This window comes from Pan troglodytes, chromosome 7 (genome assembly GCF_028858775.2).
Source record: "Pan troglodytes isolate AG18354 chromosome 7, NHGRI_mPanTro3-v2.0_pri, whole genome shotgun sequence".
NCBI lineage: Eukaryota > Metazoa > Chordata > Mammalia > Primates > Hominidae > Pan > Pan troglodytes.
Window position 1 is genome coordinate 154,155,451 of NC_072405.2, and position 27,492 is coordinate 154,182,942.

Sequence of the window (27,492 nt, forward strand, 5' to 3'; positions counted from 1 at the left end):
TAAAATGTAGTCAACTTTATTCTCCTTAAACCACAAAATAGAGTCTTTGGTTGTACAAACATCACTAGTTACAGTCTCGCCGAGGTCTCGGCTGGGGTGGGGCAGTTAGTTAGTCACAGGCCAGAACTCCTGTGGGGTCTCTTTAAAATGCTAACACCCAGGTTAAAAGACTTGGGGCAAGGGTGGTGCTGGAGCTGGCAGGGCCCCCACCCCAAGTCTGGGGGAGGTGCCTGCTCCTCTAGGAGGGCACAGGGCCCAGGCCACGGCGCCCAGGCCTTACGGGGCGGCGGCTGCTGCACAGTGCCACATCTTCAGGGCCCACAGCGCCGGGTGAGGGCCTGCCCAGAAGCACCAGAGCCACTTCTCCATCCTCCTCCTGCGGGCCTGGAGGGCAGGGACAGGTGGGCAGTGAGCTGAGGGCAGCTGGGCTCCTGGGAGCTCACCCCAGCCCGGCCCCAACTCACCAGGGCTGGGAGATGGTTCCAGGGACCTCAACTCCTCAGCAAAGTCCGGTGACTGTGATGGGGAGAGTGTTGGTCAGGCCGGTGCCAGCCCTGCCCCAAACCACCCACGTGGACGGGTGGGCTCCCAGCCCTGAGGCCCACAGAGCCCGGCTGAAGGGGGAGGGGGGTGAAGAGGCAGGGCCACGGCAGAGCGCGGGGAGGCCCTGCGGGAGCGGATAGAGGCGGTGGCAGGCACGGACAGGGTGGCAGGCATGCAGAGGCCTGGAGGCCAGGTACCTGGATGTCATAGACAGGTCTGGAAGAAGGCAGGGCCGCAAAGGCCCTGTAGTCAAACTTCTTTCCAGACAAGGGCTTGAAAGGACAGCGTGAGGGGAGAGGCAGAGAGTGAGAGGAAGGGGGGGGGTGAGGGCCACGGGGGTGGGGGCAGGCCAGACCCCACCCCCATGCCTCGGGGGTGAAGGGAAGGCATAGCCACCGGCTCCTCACCAGGCGTCCCGGGGAGGTGCTGGTCTGGGGGCCGAGGTCTGGGGGGACAAGAAGCGGGCATTGGAAGCAGCCCATGCGGCAGGCTGACCCCCCCGACCTGCCCTGACCCACAGACCTTCCACAGGGGTGGGCGACGGGGTGGGCGCAGGGGAAGGGGCCTCGGCCAGTCGCTCCAGGGGCCCCCGCGTGCCCCGGCCTTCCTGGGACCTGCTGAGGACCATCTGTGCTCGGAGAGCGTCCTGTTCCAATGACTTCATCCTGCAGAGAACAGCGAGCAGGGGTGACTTGGGGCAGGAGCAGGGACAGGCAGCAGGGCGGGGCGGGGACCCCACGCAGGGGCTCACCTGGCTGCCCTCCACAGCGCACGCTTCTCGGCCTCCAGGGCCCGGCGCTCGGCAGGGGACAGGGCACGCTCGGGTGCCGGTGGCTCCGGACTCTGCACGCGCAGCCGCTCCTGGTGGCGCCGTTCAGCTTTGGCCGTCCGCACCGGGGCGCCGCCTCCCGGGGGTGGGGGGGACGCTGGGCTCTGCCTGGGGAAGGGACAGGACGTGCTGTGGGGGGCAGGGGCACGTGGGGTGAGTAGGGGGTGTCTGGTGGGCGGGTGCTCACCTTGAGGTGGGGCTCGGGCTGGCCCAGGGTGGCTGCTCATCCTCCTGTTCCTCCTCACCCAGCGTCTCCCCGTCCAGGGCGAGCCTCGCTTCGGCCCCAGCCTCTGCCGCCTCCCGCAGCATCTGCGCTCTCTTCTGCTGTAGTTTTCTGGCTGCCGGAGGGCAGGGTGGGTCAGGCCAGGCCAGCCGAGACCCAACCCCCACCCCACTTCCGTGCCCCTCACCTTCCTCCTCCTGCATCTTCCGCAGGTCGTCAGCACCCACCAGGGACACGCGCTTAGGGGGGCCCTCGGCCTGGGGCACGCGCACCTCCAGCTCAAAGTACTTCTGCCGCTCCCGGAAGGACAGCTGCTCCGGGGAGGCTGCAGGCCCAGGCGTGGGGGGCTGGGGGGAGCGGACCTTGAGGTTTGGCCGGCGTTCCTCCGAGATACTGGGGCCCCCGGGCACCCACCCCAACCACGCGCAGCAGGGAGGCGTGCTGCCCCCACACACCTGGGCAGGGGCATCCTCAGGCGGGTGAGAAGTGGGCACGGCCGCGAAGGCCCTGTAGGCCTGCTTCACATTGGCGGGCAGCTCATCCGGGGAAGGCGGGGAGGGCGGCTGGGGGGTGGGGCTCTCGTGAGCTATGCTGGGGCAGCTGTCGGGGCTGCAGCTGTGTGCAACTCACCACCAGCTGTCCCCCCGCCTGTCCCCCCGCCTGCCTTTGATCCCCACCCACCATCCTGCTGGGGAAGGAGGCTCTGCCACCCCCACCCACGGGACAGAGCACTCACGGAGTGGGGACAACCTCTGGCCCTGGGGGCTGGGGAGCCCCTTGGCCAGGCCTGAGCCAATGGCTGGATCACCCCTGGTTTTGTCTAAAAAAGGCAGGTGGGGGCGGCGGAGGCAGAGGAGAGCAGGATCAGGGGTTTCAGGCAAGGGACGGGGGTAGAGAGGGGGGTGGGAGAGACAGAGAGAGAGAGACCGACCAACCTGGGTGGGGCTGACATCTTGCCTGTGAGGGGCTGAGCTGGGGCTGGGTCTCATGGGGGCTGCCACCTCCACCCCCACGTGGCAGTGTGTTGGGAGGTGCCAACAGTGGGGGGGCAAGGACCCCCAGACAAAAGGCAGGCAGGGATAAGGTGGGCCCTGGGAGGTGTTGGGCCCGAGACACTGACCAGGGTCTCAGGAGCTTGAGCCCCTCCAGGAACAGCACACTCAGGCCCCCCACCCCATCGCCAGGCAGCTCTGGCCAGGAAAGCGTCCCTGGCCTTCCTCACACAGGAGGCCCCATGGTAGCAGAGGGAAAACCAGAGTCAACAGCACCCCACGCTGGCCCCTGACCCCCCATCCCTGGAGGAGGGGCCCTGTGCACAGCGGCCATCTGCCCTGCCCTCCACCCACCATGGGGCGCACCCGTTAACTTGGGACACTCACCTGCTGGCCGCTAGGGAAGCAGGGACATTCAGCCATCTTCCCTCCAGCTGCTCCAGACAGTACCTGGAGGAGTAGGCAGTGGGTGGGGTGAGGCTGGGCAGGGCTGTGGCCCCCGACCAGGAGGGACTGGGGGCCCTGGGGCTTGCCTAAAAGCCACAGCAGCTCTTCAGTTCCCCAACCTGACTATAGCCCAGGGGATGCCCCAGACACTCGGTCAGCACGGAGGGGCTCGTCCCCGTTCCCACAGGATGCGGGGGCCTGGGCTGGGCAGCTGCTGTCTCCATGGCAGTGTGCTGGCTGGAGCTTTGCAGGAGAGATGGGAGCAGACAGGACAGCCGGAGAAGAGAGCAGGGAGGGCTCAGGGGAGGGGCCAGGGACAGAGGTGATGGTGGGGAGCCCCTACTTGTGGTGTGCAGCCCTCAGGGCTCAGTGGCGCCCTGACTGCTGCCCCCATGGCTGTGCTGTTGTTCATGAGGATGAAGGGCCTCCTGGAAGCCTCCCTCTTAGCGCTGCCCATGGCCAGAGGAGGCAGGGTCAGTACCCAAGAGCCCCCGAATGTGCTGCCTCAGACCCAGGCCCTGCCTGGCCCCTCACCACCACCCCACCGCTTGGGCAAGGGTCTGCCGGAGCCACCCCTCAGCACTCACGTTCCTGCGGAGCCCACCCCTCAGCACTCACGTTCGGTGGGGCTGGTGGGGCGCACCCTCTGGGAGGGTTATTTGTATCTCTAAGGGGAGGGATGGGCCTGCACATCCTCCTGCCTGTCCCCAGCACCCGCCCCTCCAGCTGCTCCAGCCTGTCCTCCCCTTGGTGACATGTGCCTGCCCAATCCCCCAGGAGCCTCCGCCTCCAGCTCGCACCCTCTGGGGCTGGGCAGCCCCAGCAGCAGCAGGTGAAGCTCTTGCACCGCCACTAGAGGGATGCCTCGGCCTGTGTCACCCATCCGCAGCTCAGGGTGTGTGGGTGGGGCAGCACCAACATGGCTTGGGTTGAGAATGAGGGTGATAAGCATGTGCCAGGCTGGGGTAGCCTGCAGGTCAGACGTGGCCTCCTCCCACCCCAGCCCCCGCCCAAAGGTTCCCTCCCGGATGGCCCTGGCGTTTGTCCTGGGGTGGCCGATGAACAGGACAACAGGACGGAGGTGGGGGGCACTGCACACTGGGCACTCACCCTCTGCACGCTGCCAGCGCTGGGCACGGCAGCCAGGGCGCGGTAGTCCAGCTTCAGGGGCTGCAGACCCCGACCCTGGGGGCAGAGTGAACACAGCATTAGCAGGGGTAGCTCCGTGGCAGCACCCGGCCAGCACAGGGCAGGAGAGGGGGTCCTGGGGATTACTACCCAGCACCCCACAGGCAATGTGCACCCCGCTCCAGTGCCCTGATGTGAGGGAGTGGGGCAACCACACTCACTGCGGCTTCTGTGGCCTCGGGCCCCCAGTGCAGGGTCTGTCCAGGCAGCTCCTTCTCCTGTGAGCAGAGCAGAGCAGACCTGTCAGGCACCACCGGCCTCGGGCTCCCTGGCCCTGGGGCTGCCGGCTGCAGGCACCTCTGACCTTGCCTGGGCCCTCAGGGCTCAGCTCCCGGTCGATGGAAGAGATGCTCTCCAGGCTGTTTCGGTGGCCGATGCCTGCCGCAAAGGGGTTGGCAATGACACCTGGGGATACCTGAGAAGAGGGGTGTGGGCTAAGAAGGGGGGACTGCAACCCGGGGTCCCACCTCTGGGGCAGGCTGGGGCCCCAGCCCAGAATAGTCAGCAACGGTGAACCCAGGAGCCGTGTCCCTGGGCAGGGCTGACCGCGTGGCTGGGGCAGCCTTGGAGGGCACTCTGCTGGGCCCCCCAGGACGCTGCAGCACTGTCCCCGGCTGGTCCCCATCACAGCTCACAGGGCTGCCGTGGACGTGGTCACGTCTGCACTAGGCGAGACTGTGAAGTAGCATGATGCCTGCCACTTTGCTGACTGTGTAAAGTCACCCCCAGGAAGAGCTGACAGCCACCAAGATGGGGGAAAGAGGGGCGTGAGTAGCAGGCACTGGAACTGATGGGGCAGAACGGCCCCCTCGGGTGGAAAGGCTGGCTCCAGACCCCGGCATGAGTGCTGGGCAGGGATTCTGAAACAAGGGACACCATGCAGGAGGCCCGGCCAGCTCTGCACTCCCCAGAGCTCAATCACCTGTCCCAAGCCAGAGACTGGCAGGGCGGAGGGGGAGTCTAGAAAGGAAAGGCACTCAGATAGCTCAGGCAGGGCAGAGGGGGGTGAGGAGACAGGGCCAGGACAGGCAGGGGCTTCTGGTTGGGCACAAGATGTACTTGAATCCTGAGCCTGGGGTTAACACGGGCAGACGGAACCATGGGAAGAGCTGACTTCCAAGCCCGCGGGGGGCAACGGGACTGCTTCAAACCTCCACCCCCAGCAGCAGCCAGAAGCAGCAGAGGCAGCACAGTGGACAGAGGCATTGCTCACCGCCCTCATCACAGACGGGGTCCCTGCGAAATCGAGGAGCTCTCAGTGTGGCCTCAAGGACAAACCCAGCCCTGTACTGTTGGTTAAAAACACAGCTAAAATGGTAAGTAAGGGGCAGGCAAAGAGATGCCAGGCAAACACACGGGAGGCACAGGGAGGGGCTGCTCAGGCCGGGGGAGAAAGGGTGTGAGTTCAGAGCTGTCGAGCAGGCAGACAGATGCCGTCACCACAGAAGATGCTGTTTACAACGATGATACAGTCATCAACTGTAAGCGCTCAACAAGGAAGCAGCTAAACACAGAAAGCAAAGACTAGAAACGCGAGTGTCGTAAAAGCACAGTTACACAGGGAGACTTAGCTACGTCTCTTTCAGACTCACAGAACTACCGGGACAAACAACAAACAAGGTGCCTGTCTTCTCAGTTTCTGAAATAACAAGTCAAAAAGCCACTGGGCAGGTCCAAGAGAGGCAGGGGGCCTGGCAGAGTGGGAAGCAAGGTCCCAGGCAGCCCGGCCTCTCATGTCAGAGAGAGCTGTTCAAACACAGAAAAGGCAGACCTGGGTGCTGACTCCGACAGCCACTAGGAGCTCACCCTCTCCTACTGTTCCAAGAATAACCCTGGGAATGACCGGCATACCCTCCAGCTCTGGCCCCCAGGAGGTCCTGAGATGACACCCCAAGAACGCTGGGTCCAGGGCCAGACCACAGCTTCTAAATGTCACTCTCCACTAAAAGGATCCAGCGCTCCTGAGAGAAAGGGGCGACTCCAGGGCTGGGCAGGGTATGGAGAGAAGCCCAGCACATCCTGGAGGCAGAAGGTGAGGGGCTGCTGAGAGAGGGGAGGTCGTGTCAGAATGCCTCAGGTCCTCAAGCCCCTTCCGTGGGCCAAGGCTGGGACAATTTGAACATCAAAATAAATTACGATGGTAAAAGGCTGTCGCCCAGGAAATAAAATGGAAGCTCACTTGTTAATGAAATGGACTCCCTTGTGAGCTCACGTGAACAGGGAAGCAGACACACATCAACTGGGAGAAGGGAAGGCTCGGTGGCAGGAAGCTGCCTGATGAGTATGGGAGTGGTGGGTCAGGAATGTCACCAACCACCTTGGGGCCCGCTCAGAACCATCAAGGTGCTGAGGCTCTCAGGCGAAGCTGGATGAGAAACAGCCTGTTATATGCTCTCAAAGCACCTTCCACACTTGCTGATTTCAAGGGGCAGGAGTAACTGCGGGGGGAAACCTGGCTGACCCCACGGTTCAGAGCATCACCAGTGAGCCCTGGTGGTAGGCACAGAGACACGTGGTAGCTCCATGATAATCCCGGCCAAGATGCACACGCTGAAGCCTGTGAGGACATCAGACCCAGCGTGTGGGCAATCACTGCAGGCAGGGCCTACGCCCAGCAGAAGCGTCAAGGTCAGAGGAATCAGCAAAGACAGAGGCACGCTCCGACCAAAGGAGACTAGAGGGATGCGGTGGCCAAGCCCCACAGGAACCGGGCCGCGCCCTTCCACGACGGAGCACGACCCCGGCGCAGTGGGTGAGCCATGAATAGGGCTGAGTGTCAGAGGTTCTTTGTCCTGTTTTTGCAACTTTTCTCTTAAGTTTAAAATTCATTTATGTATGTGCTTACATTTTTCAAAGAGAAACAAATGGCAGAATAAACCAAAACTAATAAAGATGGTAGTCTCGGAGCAGAGAGATGGAGGCCGGTCTTCTGAAGTGATTCTATATAACTTCAACTTTGGAACCACGTGAAGATTTACACAATTAAGAAACAGATTTTTTTGGTGGCAGACGCCTGTAATCCCAGCTGCTCGGGAGGCTGAGGCAGGAGAATCGCTTGAACCCGGGAGGTGGAGGTTGCAATGAGCCGAGATCGTGCCACTGCACTCCAGCTTGGGAAACAGAGTGAGACTCCGTCTCAAAAAAAAACAAAAAACAGATTTTTAAAAAGTTACCCTAAAAGCTAAAATGAGTCAGCCCGACTGTGTTATCAGCTTGGTAGCAAAACCACAGAATGATCTCAAGTGGCTGAGAACACAGGATGTGGACTGTACGTCCCAGGCAGGGTGAACCCTCAGGAAGCAGCCGCCGGAACTCGGCCCCTCTCCACGCTCCTGCTCTCAGTCGTACCACTGGTGTCACTGTTTCTGTTTTTTAGAGTCTGTCTTGCTCAGGCTGGACTCAAATTCCTGGGCTCGAGCGATCCTCCTGTTTCAGCCTCCTGAGTACCTGCGACTACAGGCCATGTGCCACCACACTCAGTTAATTTTGAAATTAAGGAATTAAGGAAAGATTTTATGAGAAAAAGTATAAAATTACAGAAGTTAGTAAAAACCCTGCAATCTTAAATGAGTTAAATGTAACAGGACAAACTCAGGACTTTTTCTCTTTCTGAAAACATCCACCTCTCAGCCTCCATCTGCTGCAGAGGCCACAGAGCAGCAAAGGCAGTGCCTGAGTCCTGAGCACGCCTGGCCCAGGGTTATAGGAGCCCTACCCCCAGCTCCCACTGAGAGGGGCCAGGTCCCACGGCTAGGAGCCCTACCCCCAGCTCCCACCGAGAGGGGCCAGGTCCCACGGCTAGGAGCCCTACACCCAGCTCCCACCGAGAGGGGCCAGGTCCCACGGCTAGGAGCCCTACCCCCAGCTCCCACCGAGAGGGGCCAGGTCCCACGGCTAGGAGCCCTACACCCAGCTCCCACCGAGAGGGGCCAGGTCCCACGGCTAGGAGCCCTACACCCAGCTCCCACCGAGAGGGGCCAGGTCCCACGGCTAGGAGCCCTACCCCCAGGTCCCACCGAGAGGGGCCAGGTCCCACGGCTAGGAGCCCTACACCCAGCTCCGAGAGGGGCCAGGTCCACGGCTAGGAGCCCTACACCCAGCTCCCACCGAGAGGGGCCAGGTCCCACGGCTAGGAGCCCTACACCCAGCTCCGAGAGGGGCCAGGTCCACGGCTAGGAGCCCTACACCCAGCTCCCACCGAGAGGGGCCAGGTCCCACGGCTAGGAGCCCTACACCCAGCTCCCACCGAGAGGGGCCAGGTCCCACGGCTAGGAGCCCTACACCCAGCTCCGAGAGGGGCCAGGTCCACGGCTAGGAGCCCTACACCCAGCTCCCACCGAGAGGGGCCAGGTCCCACGGCTAGGAGCCCTACACCCAGCTCCCACCGAGAGGGGCCAGGTCCCACGGCTAGGAGCCCTACACCCAGCTCCCACCGACAGGGGCCAGGTCCCACGGCTAGGAGCCCTACACCCAGCTCCCACCGAGAGGGGCCAGGTCCCACGGCTAGGAGCCCTACCCCCAGGTCCCACCGAGAGGGGCCAGGTCCCACGGCTAGGAGCCCTACACCCAGCTCCGAGAGGGGCCAGGTCCACGGCTAGGAGCCCTACACCCAGCTCCCACCGAGAGGGGCCAGGTCCCACGGCTAGGAGCCCTACACCCAGCTCCGAGAGGGGCCAGGTCCACGGCTAGGAGCCCTACACCCAGCTCCCACCGAGAGGGGCCAGGTCCCACGGCTAGGAGCCCTACACCCAGCTCCCACCGAGAGGGGCCAGGTCCCACGGCTAGGAGCCCTACACCCAGCTCCCACCGACAGGGGCCAGGTCCCACAGCTAGGAGCCCTACACCCAGCTCCCACCGAGAGGGGCCAGGTCCACGGCTAGGAGCCCTACACCCAGCTCCCACCGAGAGGGGCCAGGTCCCATGGCTAGGAGCCCTACACCCAGCTCCCACCGAGAGGGGCCAGGTCCCACGGCTAGGAGCCCTACACCCAGCTCCGAGAGGGGCCAGGTCCACGGCTAGGAACCCTACACCCAGCTCCCACCGAGAGGGGCCAGGTCCCACACAAAAATGTTGGAATCCAGGGCCGGGGCAGGAAGTACAAAGAATGCCCCGTCAAAGCAGCTGGGGAATGATGGGGTCATGCCACAGGGATGCGGGGTCTTGCTGCCTGATCAAGGGACATCAAGGGAACGCTGTGTTGAAACCCATCAGGAAAATAAAGACTCAAGTTCACGAAAACCCTAAAAACAGAAAGACACCTCAGGAACCACCTTTGGAAGATTCCAGGGCCCCAGCCTGTTATTCTAAAAACTAACAAATGGAAGAACCAAGCATTTCATCTTCCTAGGTCTTTCCTGCAGGAGCTCACATCAGGACAGAAACAGAGCTAGTGATCTCTTCTTTACAGACATATCTACAGAAAAGTTAACAGCCAGAGATGCAGAGGGAAAGACTGAAGGATTCTTCCTGAGAGCGTAAATCGAGGAAATGCCAAAAGAAAGGGCAGTCTCTTCTGAAGTTTAATTTTTAATGGTGATGATGACAAGGGAGAGGTGGTCCTGACCAGCAGTCAGAAGCTGGCTCTGACAAGCCCATCAACACACAGGACCCTGGTCAGCGTGACCAGGAGGAAGAGGATGCGGACAGCAGGGCCGAGGGGGAGGTGGCCGCAGAGGAGGGGCCCAGTGGGAGAGGACTTGCGTCCTCATGCCAAACACGCGGGGTAGCGGGCGAGTCTCTCAGACAGCGCACACCCACCTAGGTTTGCGCAGGGGTCGGCGCCGACCATGGCGAGGCAGGTCGTTACTGAATCAATCCTCTCGACCCCGAGAAGCAGGCACTGCGGGTGACCCATTGTACAGACGAGGAGACTGAGGAGTAAAGTCAAGGCCCGACAGCAAGTGAGGGCCAGGCTTAGATGGACTGTGCATGACCCCTAAAAATGCACCAGTCCTAGAAAGCAGGAGACTTAGGCTCTGACAGACAGACATGGGCCGTAGAAAGCAGGAGACGTAGGCTCTGACACACAGACATGGGCCGTAGAAAGCAGGAGACGTAAGCTCTGACAGACAGACATGGGCCGTAGAAAGAAGGAGACGTAGGCTCTGACAGACAGACATGGGCCGTAGAAAGCAGGAGACGTAGGCTCTGACACACAGACATGGGCCGTAGAAAGCAGGAGACGTAAGCTCTGACAGACAGACATGGGCCGTAGAAAGAAGGAGACGTAGGCTCTGACAGACAGACATGGGCCGTAGAAAGCAGGAGACGTAGGCTCTGACAGACAGACATGGGCCGTAGAAAGCAGGAGACGTAAGCTCTGACAGACAGACATGGGCCGTAGAAAGCAGGAGACGTAGGCTCTGACAGACAGACATGGGCCGTAGAAAGCAGGAGACGTAAGCTCTGACAGACAGACGTGGGCCGTAGAAAGCAGGAGACGTAGGCTCTGACAGACAGACATGGGCCGTAGAAAGCAGGAGACGTAGGCTCTGACACACGGACACGGGCCACTGCTCCAGAGTGCTAGGGACATGCAGGCAGCTCCTGAGCCAATGCCAAGATGGGCTCGCACAGTGAGAAGAAAGTTACAGAACCCAGTGGGCAAACCGATGCCCACAGGGCCAGGTAGACAAACACAGATGAGTCCAGTGGCCTGAGTTTCAGAAAAATGGGGAAGGGTCATGAATTGAAGCCCCCCCCCTCCACCCATGCTCTGGAGTCAGAAACACAGATGGTCCTGTGGGAGCACCAGCCTGGCTGTGCCACGTCCTCTGAGCTTTCTGTGAGAAGCCAGGAAGCCAGACATGGCGTGGACTCCTGATGTGTGAGACCCCAGCTCCTCTCTCTCAAGCCCCAAGCCCGCTGATGAAACCTCCATGGGCTGAACCAACCCTACTTAGCAGATAAGAGGACTTCAGAAAACTCAACACCCGCTTCAGATAACAATTCTTACAGGTTATAAATAGAAACAGCCCCCCCTCCATTTAAAAAATGTTGTAAGAGAATCTACAGCAAACGTCACAGTACAAGATGAAAGTCCCTCAGAGCTGAGTACAAGACAAGCCCACCTCCACAGGACCAGGGGCTCTGCGGGAGGGGACAAGGGAGAGGCCCGAAGGGGGAAGGGCGGCCAGGCTTCTGCCAGGGGGTGAAGCAGATTTACAAATCCAGGTGAGGATTTATAAGAATTACTAGGAAAGCAAGAGCCACCGGGGACACCCTAGAGAAAAACTCGACATAAGATAACCCCAAGGCTGGGCGCAGGGCTCACGCCTGGAAGGCTAGCACTTTGGGAGGTCAAGGCAGGCAGATCACTTGAGCCCAGGAGCTGAAGACCAGCCTAGGCAACATGACAAAACCCCGTTTCTACAGAAAACTTTAAAACAATGAGCCAGGTGTGGTGGCACAGCTGTAGTCCCAGCTACTTGGGAGGCTGAGGTGGGAGGATCGCTTGAGCCCGGCAGGTTGAGCCTGCGGCGTGCAGCGACTGTGCCACTACTCCAGCCTGGGTGACAGAGCGAGACCCTTTCCGCTTGAGCCCGGCAGGTTGAGCCTGCGGCGTGCAGCGACTGTGCCACTACTCCAGCCTGGGTGACAGAGCGAGACCCTTTCCGCTTGAGCCCGGCAGGTTGAGCCTGCGACGTGCAGCGACTGTGCCACTACTCCAAACTGGGTGACAGAGCGAGACCCTTTCCGCTTGAGCCCGGCAGGTTGAGCCTGCGGCGTGCAGCGACTGTGCCACTACTCCAGCCTGGGTGACAGAGCGAGACCCTTTCTCAAAATATGTACATACATACACGTATGTGAAATCCCAGAATTCCAGTCGGTTTCTGCACAGAACTTGGCAGGTTCATTCGTAAGAGAAAACACATGACAATAGAAACTTTTCAAGACAAGAAAAAGGAGTGGGTGACTTTGCCCATTAGGATTAGGCATGAAACCTGCTACAAAGTGAGAGACTTAAATGCGTGGCATTGGCCCAGAAGTAGCTCACAACTCACTGGGACCAAGTCCAGAAACAGGGCTTGGAGCCTACAGGAACTGAACACAATGAGGCCACATTTCCCCCAAATCACTGGGGAAGCAACAGACTATTCAGTCAATACTGTGGGGACAGCTATGCATCCAGTTACTTGCAAAGCAATTCCAGGGCTGGGCATGGGGACATGGCTTGAGCGCGGGAGGTGGAGGCTGCAGTGAGCTGTGATTGTGTCACCACACTCCAGCCTAGGCGACAAGCGAGACCTCGTCAAAGCAATTCCAGGTGGACCACGGAGCTATGTGTTGTTTAAACTTCCAGAAATACTAGAAGAAAACATGACAATGTTTTTGTAATCTTGCAGTAAGGGAAGATCTTCCCAAGGAAAAAACCAGAATCCAGAAGTCATAAAGGACTCAGAAGACTTAATTTGAAAACTTAGATTTTTGTAACTCAAAAGATCCCATTTTTTTAAAGGAAAAGATAAGCAACCGCTGCAGAAAAACACACCTGCACCCACAGAACAAAGATGAGCAGCCAGGGTGCTGGACGGAAGCCAGGGTGACAACGGCGGGCAAGGGCAGTGCTGGGGCGGACAGCGAGCCCCCGGAAAGACGGAAGGACATGGGAAAGAGGTAGCGGTGACGGGGAAGGGGAGCTGGATGGCAGCTCTCAGCCCCACTGCTTGGGACCCCTGGCTTGCCCGACGCGGCAGAAATGGTATCTGCCCCCAACACCAGGGAGGGTGTGGAGGTGGCTCTGTCCGTGGCTGGCCAGAGTGTGAGGTCTGAGACCCCTGCCCCTCCTATACCGACATGTCACGGCAGGCTCGTGGGGGACCCGGCCAGATGCAAGGACAACCTGTGGCCGACAGCAGCGCGGCACGCCGGCTGCAGACATGGCACTAGCCCTGCCTTCTGCATACCTAGCTCTTCCCTGAGGGAGCTCGCTCCCTCTCTAATAAAAACTTCACGAGTAAATATATCGAATGAAACGTGTTTAGATACACATTTAAAATAATAAAAGGCAAGGCCCTCTCTGAGAACCAGATGGTCCAGGGCTCGAGTCCTCAGATAAATCCTTCCCCAGAAACCACCAGGACTCCCTCAAGGACAGGAGGGGAGGTGGGTGAGGGCCAGCCCGGGGCCAACCCCAAGCTCAACATCCAGCTGTGGAGCAAAAACAACGAATGCAGACCCACTTCCCGCCAAGGGGCCCCCACGTTGGCTGTGGGCCAGGACACTCTGTGACTGTCAGCCTGGCAGAAAGCCACCATCCCAAAGATCCCTTGCAGGACAGAACCAATGTGAGGGGCCGCCCCATCCCAGAGGCTGTTACAGAGAGGAAGCCATGTGTGTGCCGGTGGGGAGTGGTGACAGCCACCTGCCCCCTGTGGACCTGTGTGACCAGCAGGGACACCCTCTGGGAGGAGCAGATGGCCCCTCCAGGTGAAGGACCAGGCATCCACCCAGCTTCAGCCGTGGGCGCTGGCCCTCCCGGGACCCACCCTCTTGTGGCCCTGCAGCCCACTCCAGTGGGAAGCCAGCCTGCACGCCCTGGCGCCAGTGAAGAACCCCTGGAAACTGCTGAGGCCTGCTGCAGGGCCCCTGGGATGGCATGGAGAAGAAGACGGAAGGGAGATGGGAGTCCCCTGAGACAGGCCAGGCTTGTCCAGGATCCAGGCCGTGCTGGTGGGGAGGACTCCTGGGGCCCCACCTCGCATCCCAACTCCCCGTCTGGGCTTCTGCTCTGGAGTCCAGGAAGGGACGGACCAGCAGTTGGGCAGGAGATCTTGGGTAGGGAGTTCTCTGTTGAGGGGTCACCAGAGGGGCTCCCTGGAGTCACGGCCCAGGGATGGGCTGAGAGGAGCAAGGTGCCACTAGGCACAGGAGCGGGGACCCTCAGCGTCCCAAGGCGTCTGCCTGGCTGGTGGGCTTTGGGCAGGGCTTGGAGCCATCCCTTAGCAGCCTGATGGGACTCCGCAGGAGTCGCCAGTGCTCAGCTTCTTTTAGGACCAGACCACGTAGTGCGTCCCAAACACACGCCCCTCCCGCCATCCGTTCACGTGCCTCGTCCTACTTGGACTGGGCCTCTGGACAGCTCGATGAGCCGGAGCTCAGCAGAAAGGGAAGGCAGGACCCTCCGCCCACAGCTCCCCAGCCCGCACGGCTGATGCAGAGCCGCAGAGCACCTCCCAGACCCAGAGGCAGAGGGCCCGTCGCCTGCCCCGAGAGGTGTCAGCGGCTCACAACACCTTGGGCTGGGCCAGAGGGAGGCCCGGTCCCCGGGGCGGGATCGCTAACCTCCAGGGCTGCGGCGGTGCTGGCCTCGAAGCCGTCACAGACCAGCACGGTGAGGGTGTCGCCCACACTGCGGAGCAGCTGCACCGCCTCGCCGTGCGTCAGGCCCAGCAGGCTCTGCTGGTTCACCTCCAACAGCCGCAAACCCACACGCAGCCGACCGTCGCGCCCGGCTGCCCCCGTGGGGCTCACCTGTGGGGAGACGTGGTATGGGAGAGACCTGTTGGGGGGTGGGGCCCAGGGCGGGCTGGGGTGGGGGGGGCTCACCTTGGAGATGAAAATGCCCTCGTCTGTGGGGTCGCGGGGGTTGCCAGCGTGGCCCCTGGCACCCCCGCGGATGCTGATGCCCAGCCTCTCCCCAGGTGCCTTCTGGATGCACAGTTCCCGTAGGCCCGGGGGTGCCGGGTCCCTCCGCACCAGCAGCGACAGCTCCAGGCAGGGCCGGAGCAGGGCACTGACTGCTTCTTGGTGCGTGGCATCCCGCACGTCTTGCCCGTTCACTGCCAGGATGCGGTCCCCAACCCGCAGGCCGCTGCGAGCGGCCAGGCCCCGCGGGAGCACCTGTCAGGGAGGAGGGTGGCAGCTGGTGGCTGAGGCCGCGCTGACCTGCGCTGGTACCTGGGATGGGTACGCCTCTCACAGAACCGCCTGGAAGGGCCGCCCTACCTTGGAGATGAACACACCAGGCTCCTGGACACCAAACGGGTGGCTGGAATGGTCGGAGCCTCCGACAATGCTAAGCCCCAGAGGGCCCCCAGCTCTTGGCAGACGGATCTCCTGGGGATTTAGGGCGGGACAAGGACAGGCCTCGGTCAGGACAGGGAAAGGGTGTGGGAGGGCTCCCAAGAGTCCGTCCCGGTCCTTGGGGATGGCGGGCGGGGGCTGCCCTAATGCCCACGGGGATTTCTGCGCCACCAGTGTTCTGCTGCCCAGGCAGGCACGCAGCGTGAGGACAATATCCTTGCTGACTGTGGCCATGTGGCCAGCCAGGAGACTGTGTAAAGGGGACCATACTGAGGAGTCTGGCTGTGGGGCAGAGCCCCAGCCTCAAGGGGCTGCAGGGGAAAGGGCGAGCAGGCCGGCTTCCCACCTGGAGTGGGCTGCAAGGCCATAAGAGAGCAGGTCCTGGGAAGGCCAGTGCCCACGGCTGAAGCTGGGTGGGTGCCTGGGTGGGGGCTTGTGTCTCACCTCCACTGGGTATGGCCCTTCCAACGCGGCGGCCAGCAGGCTGGGGGCCAGGCTCGGCAACCCAGGCTCCCCGGGGGTGGCAGTGGTTATGCTGGTGGTGGTGGTGCTGGTGGTGGCAACGGCAGCGGTGGGGGGTGAGGAATGTGGCAGAGGGCTGGGAGGAAGAGGGCCCCCAGCCTCCCGCTCCAACAGCAGGGCGATGGTGGGGGAGGCAGCGGTCAGCAGGGAGACGGCGTGGTCATGCCTGGCCTCAGTCACGTCCACTCCATTAATCTGTGAGAGCGCGCCCGAATCAGGGAGGCCCAAGGGCAGGAGACGACAGAGGGCGCGGGGCAGGGCAGGGGGCATGGGTGGGTGGGGCGGGGCAGGGGGCATGGGTGGGTGGGGCGGGGCCCCATCCCCACTCACAGAGAGGACGCGGTCGCCAACCTGCAGTGTGCCCGCGCGGTGAGCAGCACCGCCCTCGGCAATGCGGGAGACGAAGATGCCCTGCAGGGGAGGGTGAAGCAGGCAGGGCTGCCGGTGAGGCTGGAGTGCGGCTGTCAGCTCTAGAGCAGCCCTCCCCGGCCCTGGGCCCCAGCCTCACCGCATCACCAGCCCTGTAGGGTGTGGAGCCTTTCCCACCAGCAATGCTGAAGCCCAGCCCCCTCTCGCTGCGTGCCAGGCAGGCCACGTGGCGCTGACGGAGGGGCCCGGGGCTCTCAGGCGGGAGCAGGGGCAGGCGCAGCCCCCCTCCCCGCCGCTCTCGGGGCCTGTAATCATCCTCAGGCCGCAGAGGCGTGATGGTGACCGCGTTCTCAGGCTCCACCATGCGCTCCCGCCACACTCGCATCTGCACGGCAGTGCCGGCCCCCCGGAGCGCCTCCACGGCCTCGTGGTGCTCGGCGCCCTGCAGAGCCACACCATTCACCTGCGGGCCAGAGACCACGTGCGTGTCAGGACCCAGTGCGGCCACGGACAGCCACGTGCTGGGGGCTCCACAGGCTCCCTCCAGGATGGGGAGACTGAGGCACAGGGCGAGGGGAAAGGCCCCAGGCGCTGACATCACCCTAGACCTTTAGCCACAAGGTTCCTCGTGGGCACCGACCCCTCCCCTACCAGGTCCTCTGAAACCCGGTGTGGGAAGCCCTAGGGCCAGGACACACACTGGCCACGGGAGGCAAGCAGATGCCCCCACGGCCAGGCCACACACGGCCCCGCTCCTGGATACCTCCGGCCCATCTGCGCAGCCCAACACACACCTAAGGTCGCTGGGTTACTGACCCACACCCCCACCCCAACACCCAGGAACAGCAGTTCCCACGCAAAGGTCAGGAGAGCTGAGCAGCAGGCGCAGCATATGAGCCCTGGGCAGACGCCTCCTGGCTGGGCTTCAGGGCCCTCACCTGCCCTCAGTGTGTCCCTACAAGAAGGGTACATGCCTCTTCAGAGCCCCCGGATGCCCGTGCCCCGGCTGAACAGCTAGGTGTCCAGGTGGGGGCTCCAGGGCTCCCGTACAGGGTCCAAACCCCACCAGACCTGCCAGTAGCCTGACCCCTCTCGGTCAGCCCAGGAGCAGCCCCTCCTGGAGAGGCCACTGTGCCAGGTGCAGCTGCTGCTCTACCCACTGGTAGAAAAACACACCTGTACCCACAGAACAAAGATGAGCAATCAGGGCGCTGGATGGGAGCCAGGGTGACAACGGAAAGCCCAGGTGGCTCTTGCCCAGGTGATTCTCTCCTGGGGTTTACAGGTTCCGTGGCTTCACCCGGAAGTCTGGGTGTCCTGTGCTTGGAACTCTTGGGGAGGCCGGGAGAAGGCAGCCAAGCACCCTAATACCAGGGACCATGTACCTCCAGACGGCACAGCTGCCACTCGGGGTGGAGAGGTTGCCGACTCACCTCCAGGAGCTTGTCACCCACACGGACTCCAGCCCGGGCCGCAGGGCCTTCCTCGGACACCCGAGAGATGAATATGCCCTAGGGCACAGACACGAGCTTGGCAGGGGCCAGGGAGACGGGCCCGCATTCCTGCTCCTTCTGCAGAAGACCCAGGAGGGGAAGACCCACTCCCAGCAGCCCCTAGCCCTGGCCAGCAGGAGGACTAAGCTCTAGCCACTGTGGGATCCTGAGTGCCAGGGGGTTAGAAGGAGCAGGTCAGCCCCGAGAAAGGGCTCGTGGCCCCAGGCCTGGTGCACAGGCAGCTGGTGAGAGAAGGAGGGCTGCGAAGGGAAGACAGACCCAGGCACCCTCAGGTTGCTCTTGGACTTCGGGATCCCATAACAGTTGGTGCCTCGGGCCCAGCCCGTGTCCCCAGAGCGTGTGAGTGTTCTCGGGCAAGGGGCCTGTGTGCCATCAGTGTGAACTGTGGTGGGGCAGGCCAGTGGCAGCGGAAAGGCCCTCCTAGGCAGTGCTCACCTCGTCGTCCCCCTTATAGGGTGTGGAGCCCTTGCCACCCGCAATGCTGATGCCCAGGCCCCCAGTCTGCCGCAGGATGGTGAGGGTCAGCTGGAAACAGAACAGACAGGGTGTCTAGGAAGGGCCGCAGTGGGGCTGCCTGTGCTCTCTGCAGGAGAACCCACCAGCACGCAGACGCCATTTCTGGCTCTTCCCTGGGCAGCTGAATGGGGCCTCATGCCACTCACCAGCCAGGGCCAGCCCAGACGCCAGCTGGAGAAGCCCCGAGACCCCAGCAGGAGGGCACTGCTCTGCAGAGCGTGGTGGGCTGGGGCTTGCCCACCTCTGGGTGATGGCGGCCCGAGGCCCCCCTGCCACCCTTGAGTGAGGACTGCCCTGCCTCTGCAGGCAGGTAAGGCTCAGAGCACCACAGGCGGCTGATTGGAGCTGGACCAGCCTCTCCGCTCACCCCTGCCAAGACGGGCTGCCCCAGGCAGGAGGTGTCCTGATCCTGGAGCCCAGCTGGATCTGAGAGCTCTTTTGGGAGGGATCTGCACTCAAGCAACAGGGGCGGGGAGAGGCGTGAGCCCACAGCCCGGGAAGCAAGGCCAGCAGCGGCCCGGCCAGAGTGCAGAGCGAGCAGTACAGACCTCTTCCTCCTCAATGCGAGCAGGCTCTATCAGCAGGTTATTGGCCTGGTCAAACGACACCCCCTGTTAGGACAGGACCAGTGAGGCATGCAGGTTAGCCACCGCCAAGACCACCACCGCCGCCTCACCCAGCCCCCGCCACGAGCAGAAAGGACAGAGGAGACCACAGCAAGCTCCCTTGACTGCCCTGGCACGGGCGCCTCCATCCTGGAGGCGTGAGTCACACCACACACCTGGGGACAAGCGGGGCTCCAGAGCTGAGCAGAGTCCCACCCGGCTGTCCCTGCTGTGGCCCCTCCGGGCCCCCTCAGCTATCATGCCACTGGCCCACACTCAGGGTCGGAGTGTCATCAAGGGCAGGGATAGTGAGACCCGGGGACTCCCCCTGGAATCTGAGTTTGCCCAGAGAGCAGGTGAGACCCTTTGTGACCCATGGAGAGGAGACTTGAGGGCCAGGGAGGGACACACTGGTGCCCCGAAGGCCTGTGTGGCACCTCAGGAGGGCCCGACAAGGCAAAGAGCCGTCAGGGCCTCGGGCCTGCAGTGCCCAACACAGAGAGGATCCCAGGAGAGCCCAGTGATCTTGGGAGAGGAACAGACCCTACCCTGGGACCACGACACGTGCAGACAGGCCCTGGAGACCCACAAAGAGTGGGCAGCCATGCTTGACTTCTGTCAACTCCGTGCCCGCCAGCAGGTCAGGCAAATACTGGCCAGCAGAGCTGCCTCTGGCACTGAGACCAACGCCAGGGCAGGCCTGGGGTCCAAGCATGGACTGAGACCAACGCCAGGGCAGGCCTGGGGTCCAAGCATGGACTGAGACCAACGCCAGGGCAGGCCTAGGGTCCAAGCATGGACTGAGACCAATGCCAGGGCAGGCCTGGGGTCTGGTGAGAGTGGCCGCGATGCCGACTGTGGAGCACACGTGTCCACCACCTTCTCCAGGTGGCCAGGGGCCAGCGGGTCAGGCCTCGGCCCTGCTCCTGCCGCAGCCCTGGGTGCCCAAGAGGGCCAGGGGAATCTGGGTCAGGCAGGGGTGAGGCTGACACCAACCTTGACAGAGGGCGCAGAAACCACGGCCCCCTCCTTGTCCTCCTCCTCAGTGCTGGCCTCTTCCTCTTCAGCCCTGTTTTCCTCCTCCTCCTCCTCTTCCTCCTCCTCCCGAGGACTACCCTCTTCCTCCTCCTCCTCCTCCTCCTCCTTCTGGGCCTGAGGAGCCCAGGGTGCGTGGGGGCCATTGTGCCAGCCCCCGGGAGCCACAGGGCCCTCCCCATCAGGCTGCATGCCCTGCAGCAGAGCCACAACGGCCTCGGGCTGGGGCAGCTTGGAGATCTTGAAGTGCTTTTTGTAGTGAGGCGTGTCCTTGCGGATGAGCCGCTGCCTCCCGCCTGGCAGGGTCCAGGGGGCCTCGGGCTGCCCCTCCTCGATCTCCCTGTCATCCCCGGGCAGCAGTGCGTCCTCTGCGAAATGCACCGTGGGCTGTGCGGACAAAAGGGTGAGGGTGGTCCCAGCTCTGTGGCTGTGCTTCCACAGGAAGACCCTACTAAACAGTGTGGCCACAGACGGGCTCCGAAAGCCTCCCTGCCACACAAAGACTCAGCACTAACTGCCCAGTGAGGGGCGCGTGTCTCAGCCCTGAGAAAAGCTGAAGGCCAGGGGCTCATCCTGGAGACACGCAGCGCCCCAGGTGGAAACGAAGGGGTGCGCCAAGGCCTCACACCGGGGAGCCCACAGGGGGTCAGAAGAGAGTCCAGGGTGGGGGTGGGCTCTGTGAGCCCAGCCGTCAGGGGAGACCTTCACCCCGCCTAGGGAGGCAGCTCTCCAGGGCACCCCCAGCAGCACGGCCCTGCACCACCCGCAGCCACTCTGTACAGGGCAGCTCCCCGAAGCATCAGCAGGGTCCAGCCACTGCCTGCACCAAAACCGATCCCAGCTGAGGCCCTGCAGGGGAGGCAGCCCCCACCCAGCAGGCGCAGCCTCCTGCCTCCTTCCTGCCAATCCACACCTCCTGGTAGTCCTCTTCGGTGTCCTCCCCGCCAGCAGTCGTGGCTTCCTGCTGGCTCCCACCCTGTGCCTCAGCCGATGGGCCCTCGGGCTCAGCCTCAGAGACTGTGCTGGCAGATGGGCGAGAGTCTTCACTCAGGCCAGACTCGGCACTCAGCCGCTTCTCCTGCGGCGGGAAGTGGGGTCAGGCTTCGACGGAGCTCCCGACTCACAGGCTGGCCACCTGGGATGCCCCCCACGTGGCAGGCCTTCCCTGAGCTTCCCACTGCCCCGACCAGGCACCGTTAACAGGCTCACACCCTCGCAGCTGCTCCCTGTCCCAGCCTGCAAGGAAGCCACACGCCTCCAAAGCCTAGGGTGGACAAAGCCATGGTTCCACAGCCCAGCCCCAAGGAAAGCCTTTCCTAAAACAAACAAGGACCACACAAGTTCCCAGGAAAATCCCAGCGTGATATGAACCTCCTCCCCTCCCATGCACGACCCCACACACCCTAACCCCAGCCCAGATCACTGGTTCTGCTGCACCCAAAAACCCACAGCACGCATGTCACAGCTCTGAGTGAGAACAGTCAGGCCTGCTCTCAGTCCCAAACCCCTTCCCAGGTGCCGATGACACCCACGGCAGTTCCACCAGAGACCCTACCCCACAACCAAACCCCATTCCCTGTGCTCCCAGGCACACCCACCACTGGTTCTCCCCATACTCCAGCCCCACAGACCTGCCCTGCACGACCCGCACGTCCACCCTGGCACCCTTCACCCAGCTGGCCCTGCAGCTCCATGTCCCTGAACCCTGTCACCAGCCTCATCTCCTGCTCCTTCTCTGTGCTGCCCTGGCCCTCACAGCCCCACTCCCAGGATGGACCGGACCACCACAGCTCCCGGGGCAGTGGCCCGCCAGGTTGCCATGGCTCCATGCCCACCTCCTCCGCAGACAAGGGCGACCCAGAGTCTGGCTGGCAAGGGCAGGCATCGCTCCGCCGCCCCTCGATGCTCCTCTTCATCACCTTGAGCTCGCTGGGGTGAGGTGTGGCCCGGCGCTGTAGGCCCTGTGGTAGGGGTAGGGACAAGGATGAGCAGCAGCCACAGGGCAGGGGTCAGGCAGAGGTTCGCCCCCTAGATCCCCACCCTCATACCCGCTTCTCAGCTGCAGCTTCCTCAGCGTCCTCATCACCTATGGGGGCCTCCAGGAACTGGATGACGCTGACGCGGCTCGGCGGGGCATCGCTCCAGGTCTCCGAGAGGCTCCCCTGCTGCCCAGCATCCTCTGCAGCAGGTGAGCGTCAGGACCCAGGCTAGTCCCCAAGCCCTTCCTGAGAGCCACCCCGCGCTAAGCACCAGTTGCCAACAACCTACCGAGGCTGGGTGGGGGCTGCTGGGGCAGCAAGTAGCAGGTGAGCACCTTCTCGCCGGTCCGGGCATCATCCTCCGTCTGGAACCGGAGCATGGGCTGCGCCTGGTTCTCTGCCAGCCACAGGGCCTTGAGATTGAGGTGGGTGAGCGCGAACGGCAGACTCTGCAGGCTGCGGGCCGGGCGGGCACAGTCAGCAGGCGTCGGGGCCACGGTTAGGCCCGCGGGGCAAGGCTGGCACTCACCGGTTCCCCGCCACGTCCAGCACGTGCAGCTCTGCCGTGTGGGCCAGCTCTGGTGGCAGAACGGCCAGGCGGTTGTCCCTCAAGGAGAGGACGCTGAGTGCCACACAGCCCCCGATCTCGGGCGGCAGTGCCTCGAGGTGGTTCCGGTCCACGTTGAGGTTGGTCAGCTTAGTCAGCTTTCCCAGGGAGCGGGGCAGGGCCTGGCCAAGAAGAGGAGGTCAGAGGACGCTAGGGGCTTGCTGGGGGTGGGAAGGAGATGACAGCCCCTGGCAGGAGGGCACAGACACCCCAGGCCAGCTCCAGCCAGGGTCCCTCACAGCCCCGGGAGACCGGGACAAGGACCTGACCACAGAAGCTGTCTCCACCCCACTTCGTGCCCTCTGCTCCCCAAGCTCTGCCCACTGCCCTCAGCCTTCAGTCCCCACCACCAAAACACCCCACCAGGTCATCCCTGACCCTCTCCCATGGGTGCCCTGGACTGACCTGCGAGGCTGCGCCCTGTGAGCCTGTCTGGTGCCCCACTGGTCTGCCCTGTCATCCCTAGGGCTCCCCAGGCCCCCAGTTCCAGCCTGCCTGCTCAGGGCCAGCCCCTTCCCAGGGCCCTGAACCCCAGAGTCCCTTTCTCCATCTCCCCAGTGAGGAACCCCCATGGAAACTCCCATGAACACCCTCCCCACGGCTAGCTCCTGTTTCCCAGCCTGGGTATGGGGATAGCAACACCACCGTCCCGAACCGTGGCCTGGGGCCTCAGCTTGCCCTGCTTTGTGAGGGGCAGGCAGACGCCCCTGGGGAGCAGCCTGCTCTCCATCTGTCTTCCCTACAGACAAGTAAGTTCCCATTCCTGCCTCTTCTGTAACCACTCCCCAGTGTTACAACATACACCGATAAACACGAGACCTAGATTCTTCACGGTAAACGGCAAAGGCCCCTGCCCTGGCCTCACTGCCCCGCCTCACCTCCGGCCAGCATGCTCCCCCTCTGACAAGAGAAGAGCCCTTCCTGAGTGGCTCCACGTCAGGCTGCCACCAGCACCCCCCAGCAGCACACACAGGCTGATGCCCTGTCCTTGTTCTGCACCCCCGACGGCCCCATCCTTTCTGCCTCCCGAGCCAGACCCTACCATCAGCAGGTTCTCCGTGAGGATCAGCTCAGAGAGGTTCTCACAGTCCCCGATGGCCTCAGTCACCTCGCACAGCCGATTCTGGTCTACCTTTAGGATGGATAGCTGCTTCAGCTGACCTGGCGTCGGGGAAACAGGGGGACAAGGCTGAGCATGGTCCCCAGACATGCCTTACCCACCTGGCCAGAAGCGCCCTCAAGGCAGATAGCAAGGCCCCCAGCCCCTCTTGCCGCCGCCGTACTTCGGGAGGACCCTACCTACCTTGCCCCCACAAGCCTGACCCAACCTCCTTCGAGAAAACACCAGGCCCCAGTGGCACTGCCACCCTTCCGCCCTCACAGACTCCACCGCCCCCTCCAGCACCACCAACTGCCTCCTCAGCCTTCTGGGCTGCCCCAGGGTCCCACCTCCCCTCCCCAGGGACAGCTCCCAGAGCCTGGGCACACTCAGGATCCTCCCGTGTTCCACACCACACACAGCCCCGACGCCCCACGCTCCTCCCAGGGCCAGGCTCTGTGTGCCCCACCCAGGCACCCCCAGGCACACTAACCGATGCCATCGGGCAGCCTCCGCAGCAGGTTCTGGGACAGCAGCAGGTCAGTGAGCAGCACCAGCCCGCCGAGCTCAGCAGGCAGCTCCTCCAGCCGGTTTTCCGACACGTCCAGGCACACCAGGCGCCGCAGGTTCCCGAGCTCCTGCAGGCGGGCAGAGAGTCAGAGCGCGGATGGGCACGAAGCAGGGGGCCAGCCCCACCCTGACTCACCGGGGGCAGTGCTGACAGCTGGTTCCGGTCAAGCCACAGCTCCCGAAGATTGGGCAGAGCCCCCAGAGTGTCTGGCTGCAAGAAGGAACAGAGAGAATAGTGACTATGAGACAAAGCCTCCTGCTGCACCGTGCTCAAGAGACTATACGCCCCCACACCCAGCTCCCACCCGCCTGCCCTCCCGAGGTGCCCCTTGCTGTCGGATCTGCTCGCTGTCCCCTTCTTTGCCCTTGCTTCCGTGGCCCGCCCTCCGGTCTCTGCCCTGTCAGGCCTCCACGCACCAGCACTTCCAGATCGTTGCCTCCCAGATCCAGCTGTTCCAGCTTGACCAGAAATGACAGGGACCTGCAGAGGAAGCAGGGTGGAGGTGTGGCCACGCAGCCCTGGTCCCTGGGCTGTGGCCCTCCCCTGGCTGTTAGGAGAATGCCTGTCACACTCACGCTGGCAGGGACTTGAGCAGGTTCTCCCGGAGCTCCAGGGTCACCAGGTTGGCGAGGCTGAAAGAGAGACCAGGCGCTGGGGCAAGAGGAAGGAAAGCAGTGGCGGCAGGGGCAGGGCCAATCCAAGTCCCCCACCCCACCCTAGCTCCACCTGAGAAGGCACTCACTTGCCCACGTCCCCGGGCAGTGCCTGCAGAGACACATCATTCAGGGCCAGGTGAGCCAGGCTGCGCAGCTGAGTGAAGCCATCAGGGAGCCTGGATGGGAGGAAGCAGAGGCCCTCGGATGACCAGTCCAGGGCTGTGGGACCCATAGCCCCTACCGACCCCACCACAGGCTGCCACCCACCTGGAGAGGGGGTTCCCACTGAAGTCCGCGATCTCCAGAGCCTTGCAGAACTTGATGCTCTCCGGGATCTCAGGGATATCTGTCACAGAGGGTCACAGAGGACAGATGCCATGGCCTGCAGGACGTCTGCAGCCCCAGCGGACACTCCCCAGACCCCACCCAGCCCCTGCCCAGGCTCCCCACCGTTCCGGGACACGTCCAGCTCCACCAGCTGCATGAAGTTGGCCACCTCGGGAGGCAACCGCTGGATCTCGTTGTCGCTCAGGCCCAGCTTGCGCAAGTTCAGCAGCCGGAAAAAAGGCTGTGGGCAGGGAGGACACGGACTCTGTGGCAGAGACCACTCCAGAGCAGAGAAGAGCTCCTGGACACGTGAGTGTCACAAGTCAAGGGTCCCTAGGCCTCTGTCTGCTCCAGGTCACACCGGGTCCTGGGGTCTAACCACGACACCCCATTTGTGGCAAAAAAAGGAAAGAAACACACGGTGCACACGCCCACTGTGGCTGCCTCCCTCTACTCTTCACACCAGCCTCCACTCTGAGAAGACACCTGCTGGCGACCAGACAAAGCCCCAATTCTCTGCTCTGTGTCTTACCTCAGGGCCCACCCAGCCCCTGAACCACTTCTGCCACCCTCCAGGGGCCCACACTGGCCTCTGCTACTGCATCCCGACAACAAGCCTGGCCTGGTTCTGCAGCAAGAACTCAGTAAACGCTCCCCACAATAACACAGTACCACAGGCACAGTGCTATGCGCGAGGCCTGCAGGTGGCCACAGAGGACCGAGCTGTCACTGCCACGGCCAGAACAGGGTCACATTCTTTGGGACACCCAACCCCTAGGTACTAATCACCCAGCACCGCATCTCCAGAAAAGAGATACTTTTTAATCTGCTTTCTCCAGCCTCCTTTCTTGTAGCAGCCTTAGGAGAGCACCTGACCACGAGAAGCAAGGGCAAAGAAAGGGGGACAGCGAACAGATCCGAGAGCAAAGAGTACATCCAAAGGGCTCCCCCACTCACCCCTGCACCCAGCAAAAAAGGAGAGGAGGTCGGGACCCCACCTCCAGAGCGGCCCAAGAAGCTAGTACTCATCAGCCACCTGAATCCAAGTTCCACCCTAACCCCATCCACCTCCCTGAATCCCCACGGGTTTCACTCTGAGGCTCCGCCTCCAGGCTCGGTGACAATCGCTATCCCCAGGCAAGCACCTGATGACCGCTGCCACCTGCGCCAGCCAGGGCGGCTGGGAGAGAAGGGTGGGGCTGGCTGGGGTGGGGACCTGGCCAGTGCAAACCAGAAGGGCCGGCTGGAGGCTGCGGTGGCTCGCCCGGGCAGATTCTGCCGCCGGAGGAATCAAGGGCTGGGGGCGCGCCTTTGGGCTGCAGGTGCGGGCGGCCGCTCACCTTGGGCAGCTCGCGCAGCTGGTTGGCGTCGAGCAGCAGCTCCTCCAGGCTGCGGCTGTAGCGGTAGATCTCCTCCGGCACGGCCTGCAGCGAACAGTGCCGCTTGTCCACCGACTCCACGTGCCGGTTGCAGCGCCACAGCGGGATGCACTTGAGCATGGTGCGGGTGGGCGGCGCGGGCTCCGGCGGCGGCGCTCGGCGGGCTCGGGGCCGGGGGGCGGGGCTCAGTCCGCATGGGCGCCGCGCATGGGGAGGGGGCGCAGGCAGGGGGCGGGCCGCCCGAGACTGGACGGGGACGCGGCCGCGGCCGGCGCTGGGCCCGGCCCGCGCTCGGAACGCGCGGAACGCTCGGACTGCGGGCCTGGGCAGGGGGCGCGGCCCGGCGGGTCTCAGACTCTTAGGAAGCGCGGGGAGCGGCGGCGGCGGCGGCTCCGCATCCCGCTTGGTCCTGCTCAGCTCGTCCCGCCCGCTCGTCCGCCCGCTGTGCCGCACCGGAACCGCCGCTGCCCGCCGGACTGCCCCGCCGACACCCACCCGGCCGCCGCGCAGCCCGTCGGGAAGCCGAGTCCGGCCCTCGCCGCCTAACACGCCCGGACTGCGGCCCCCAGAAGGCCCCGCGCGCCGCCGCCTCTGAGGACCCGTAGCGGCACCGCGCAAAGCGTGCCGGGAAGCCGGGCCCGCCCCGCGCGCGGGATATTGGGAGCTGCAATCCACGACAGGCGGCGCCCTCCGCCCTCCGGTCTTCAGCCCGGCCCCTGGCCCCGCGGCATTTGGCCACGAATCTTAACGCACAGCCTCCTCCCGGGAAGCGACTATGCCCGCCCGCCCGCCTTGGACGGCCGGCTCTGCGGCACAAAAGCACTGGCAGCGCGCGCTCTCCAGCGGGTCGCGGTGTCCCGGCGCCCAGCCTTCTCTCAGCACCACCCTGCGGGGACGGCTGCGAGCCCGCGCCCGAGAGCCTGGCGCCCCAGGCAGCCCCGCCCACCCAGCCGCCGCCACCCGCGGGACGGGGCCCCGGGCGCCAACCCCCTGCCCAGGTCTCGCCCACGGCGGGCCCCTCCTGCCAACAGGAAGCAGGTCCAGAGACCCCCCCAACCCTGCCTCC

The 27,492-nt window shown here is 63.3% G+C and overlaps 1 protein-coding gene and 1 non-coding gene across 7 annotated transcripts; both read right to left on the bottom strand.

Annotated features, from left to right (window-relative positions):
* Nucleotides 1-26,957, bottom strand: SCRIB (scribble planar cell polarity protein). 6 transcript variants are annotated; one of them, XM_054657564.1, is made up of 37 exons: nucleotides 26,388-26,957; nucleotides 25,171-25,288; nucleotides 24,988-25,066; nucleotides 24,807-24,896; nucleotides 24,640-24,696; nucleotides 24,481-24,544; nucleotides 24,200-24,274; nucleotides 23,987-24,131; nucleotides 23,437-23,555; nucleotides 22,317-22,516; nucleotides 22,077-22,243; nucleotides 21,857-21,987; nucleotides 21,644-21,769; nucleotides 20,722-20,886; nucleotides 19,770-20,195; nucleotides 18,717-18,779; nucleotides 18,088-18,177; nucleotides 17,572-17,649; nucleotides 16,278-16,601; nucleotides 16,100-16,180; nucleotides 15,692-15,964; nucleotides 15,170-15,280; nucleotides 14,771-15,064; nucleotides 14,507-14,695; nucleotides 4,527-4,637; nucleotides 4,384-4,440; nucleotides 4,145-4,219; nucleotides 2,975-3,037; nucleotides 2,051-2,158; nucleotides 1,783-1,942; nucleotides 1,560-1,710; nucleotides 1,295-1,480; nucleotides 1,066-1,208; nucleotides 951-988; nucleotides 741-815; nucleotides 465-516; nucleotides 1-384 (listed from the first exon to the last, which is right to left on the bottom strand). In XM_054657564.1, exons 1-37 carry the CDS (start codon nucleotides 26,544-26,546, stop codon nucleotides 239-241), a joined length of 4,989 nt encoding a protein of 1,662 aa, XP_054513539.1. In that variant the 5' UTR covers nucleotides 26,547-26,957; the 3' UTR covers nucleotides 1-238. The 6 variants fall into 6 exon arrangements, with proteins under 6 accessions (XP_054513539.1, XP_054513540.1, XP_054513542.1 ...); XM_054657565.2 differs by having other exon boundaries at nucleotides 16,121-16,180; nucleotides 26,388-26,950; XM_054657567.1 differs by lacking the exon at nucleotides 741-815.
* Nucleotides 24,128-24,212, bottom strand: MIR937 (microRNA mir-937). Its single transcript, NR_036013.1, has one exon. It is a non-coding gene; the product is annotated as a microRNA mir-937 (primary transcript).
* Nucleotides 26,958-27,492: the final 535 nt, after the last annotated feature.

What these genes read in the sequence shown, in the direction of transcription:
- SCRIB (XM_054657564.1), bottom strand. Translation starts at nt 26,546, where the DNA reads ATGCTCAAGTGCATCCCGCTGTGGCGCTGCAACCGGCACGTGGAGTCG. An exon ending in TCACGGAGAACCTGCTGATG is followed by an intron (nt 22,517 to 23,436) that starts GTAGGGTCTGGC and finishes CTTCTTGGCCAG; the next exon opens with GCCCTGCCCCGCTCCCTGGG. An exon ending in TGGGTGACAAGCTCCTGGAG is followed by an intron (nt 16,602 to 17,571) that starts GTGAGTCGGCAA and finishes TCTGGCCCGCAG; the next exon opens with GTGAATGGTGTGGCTCTGCA.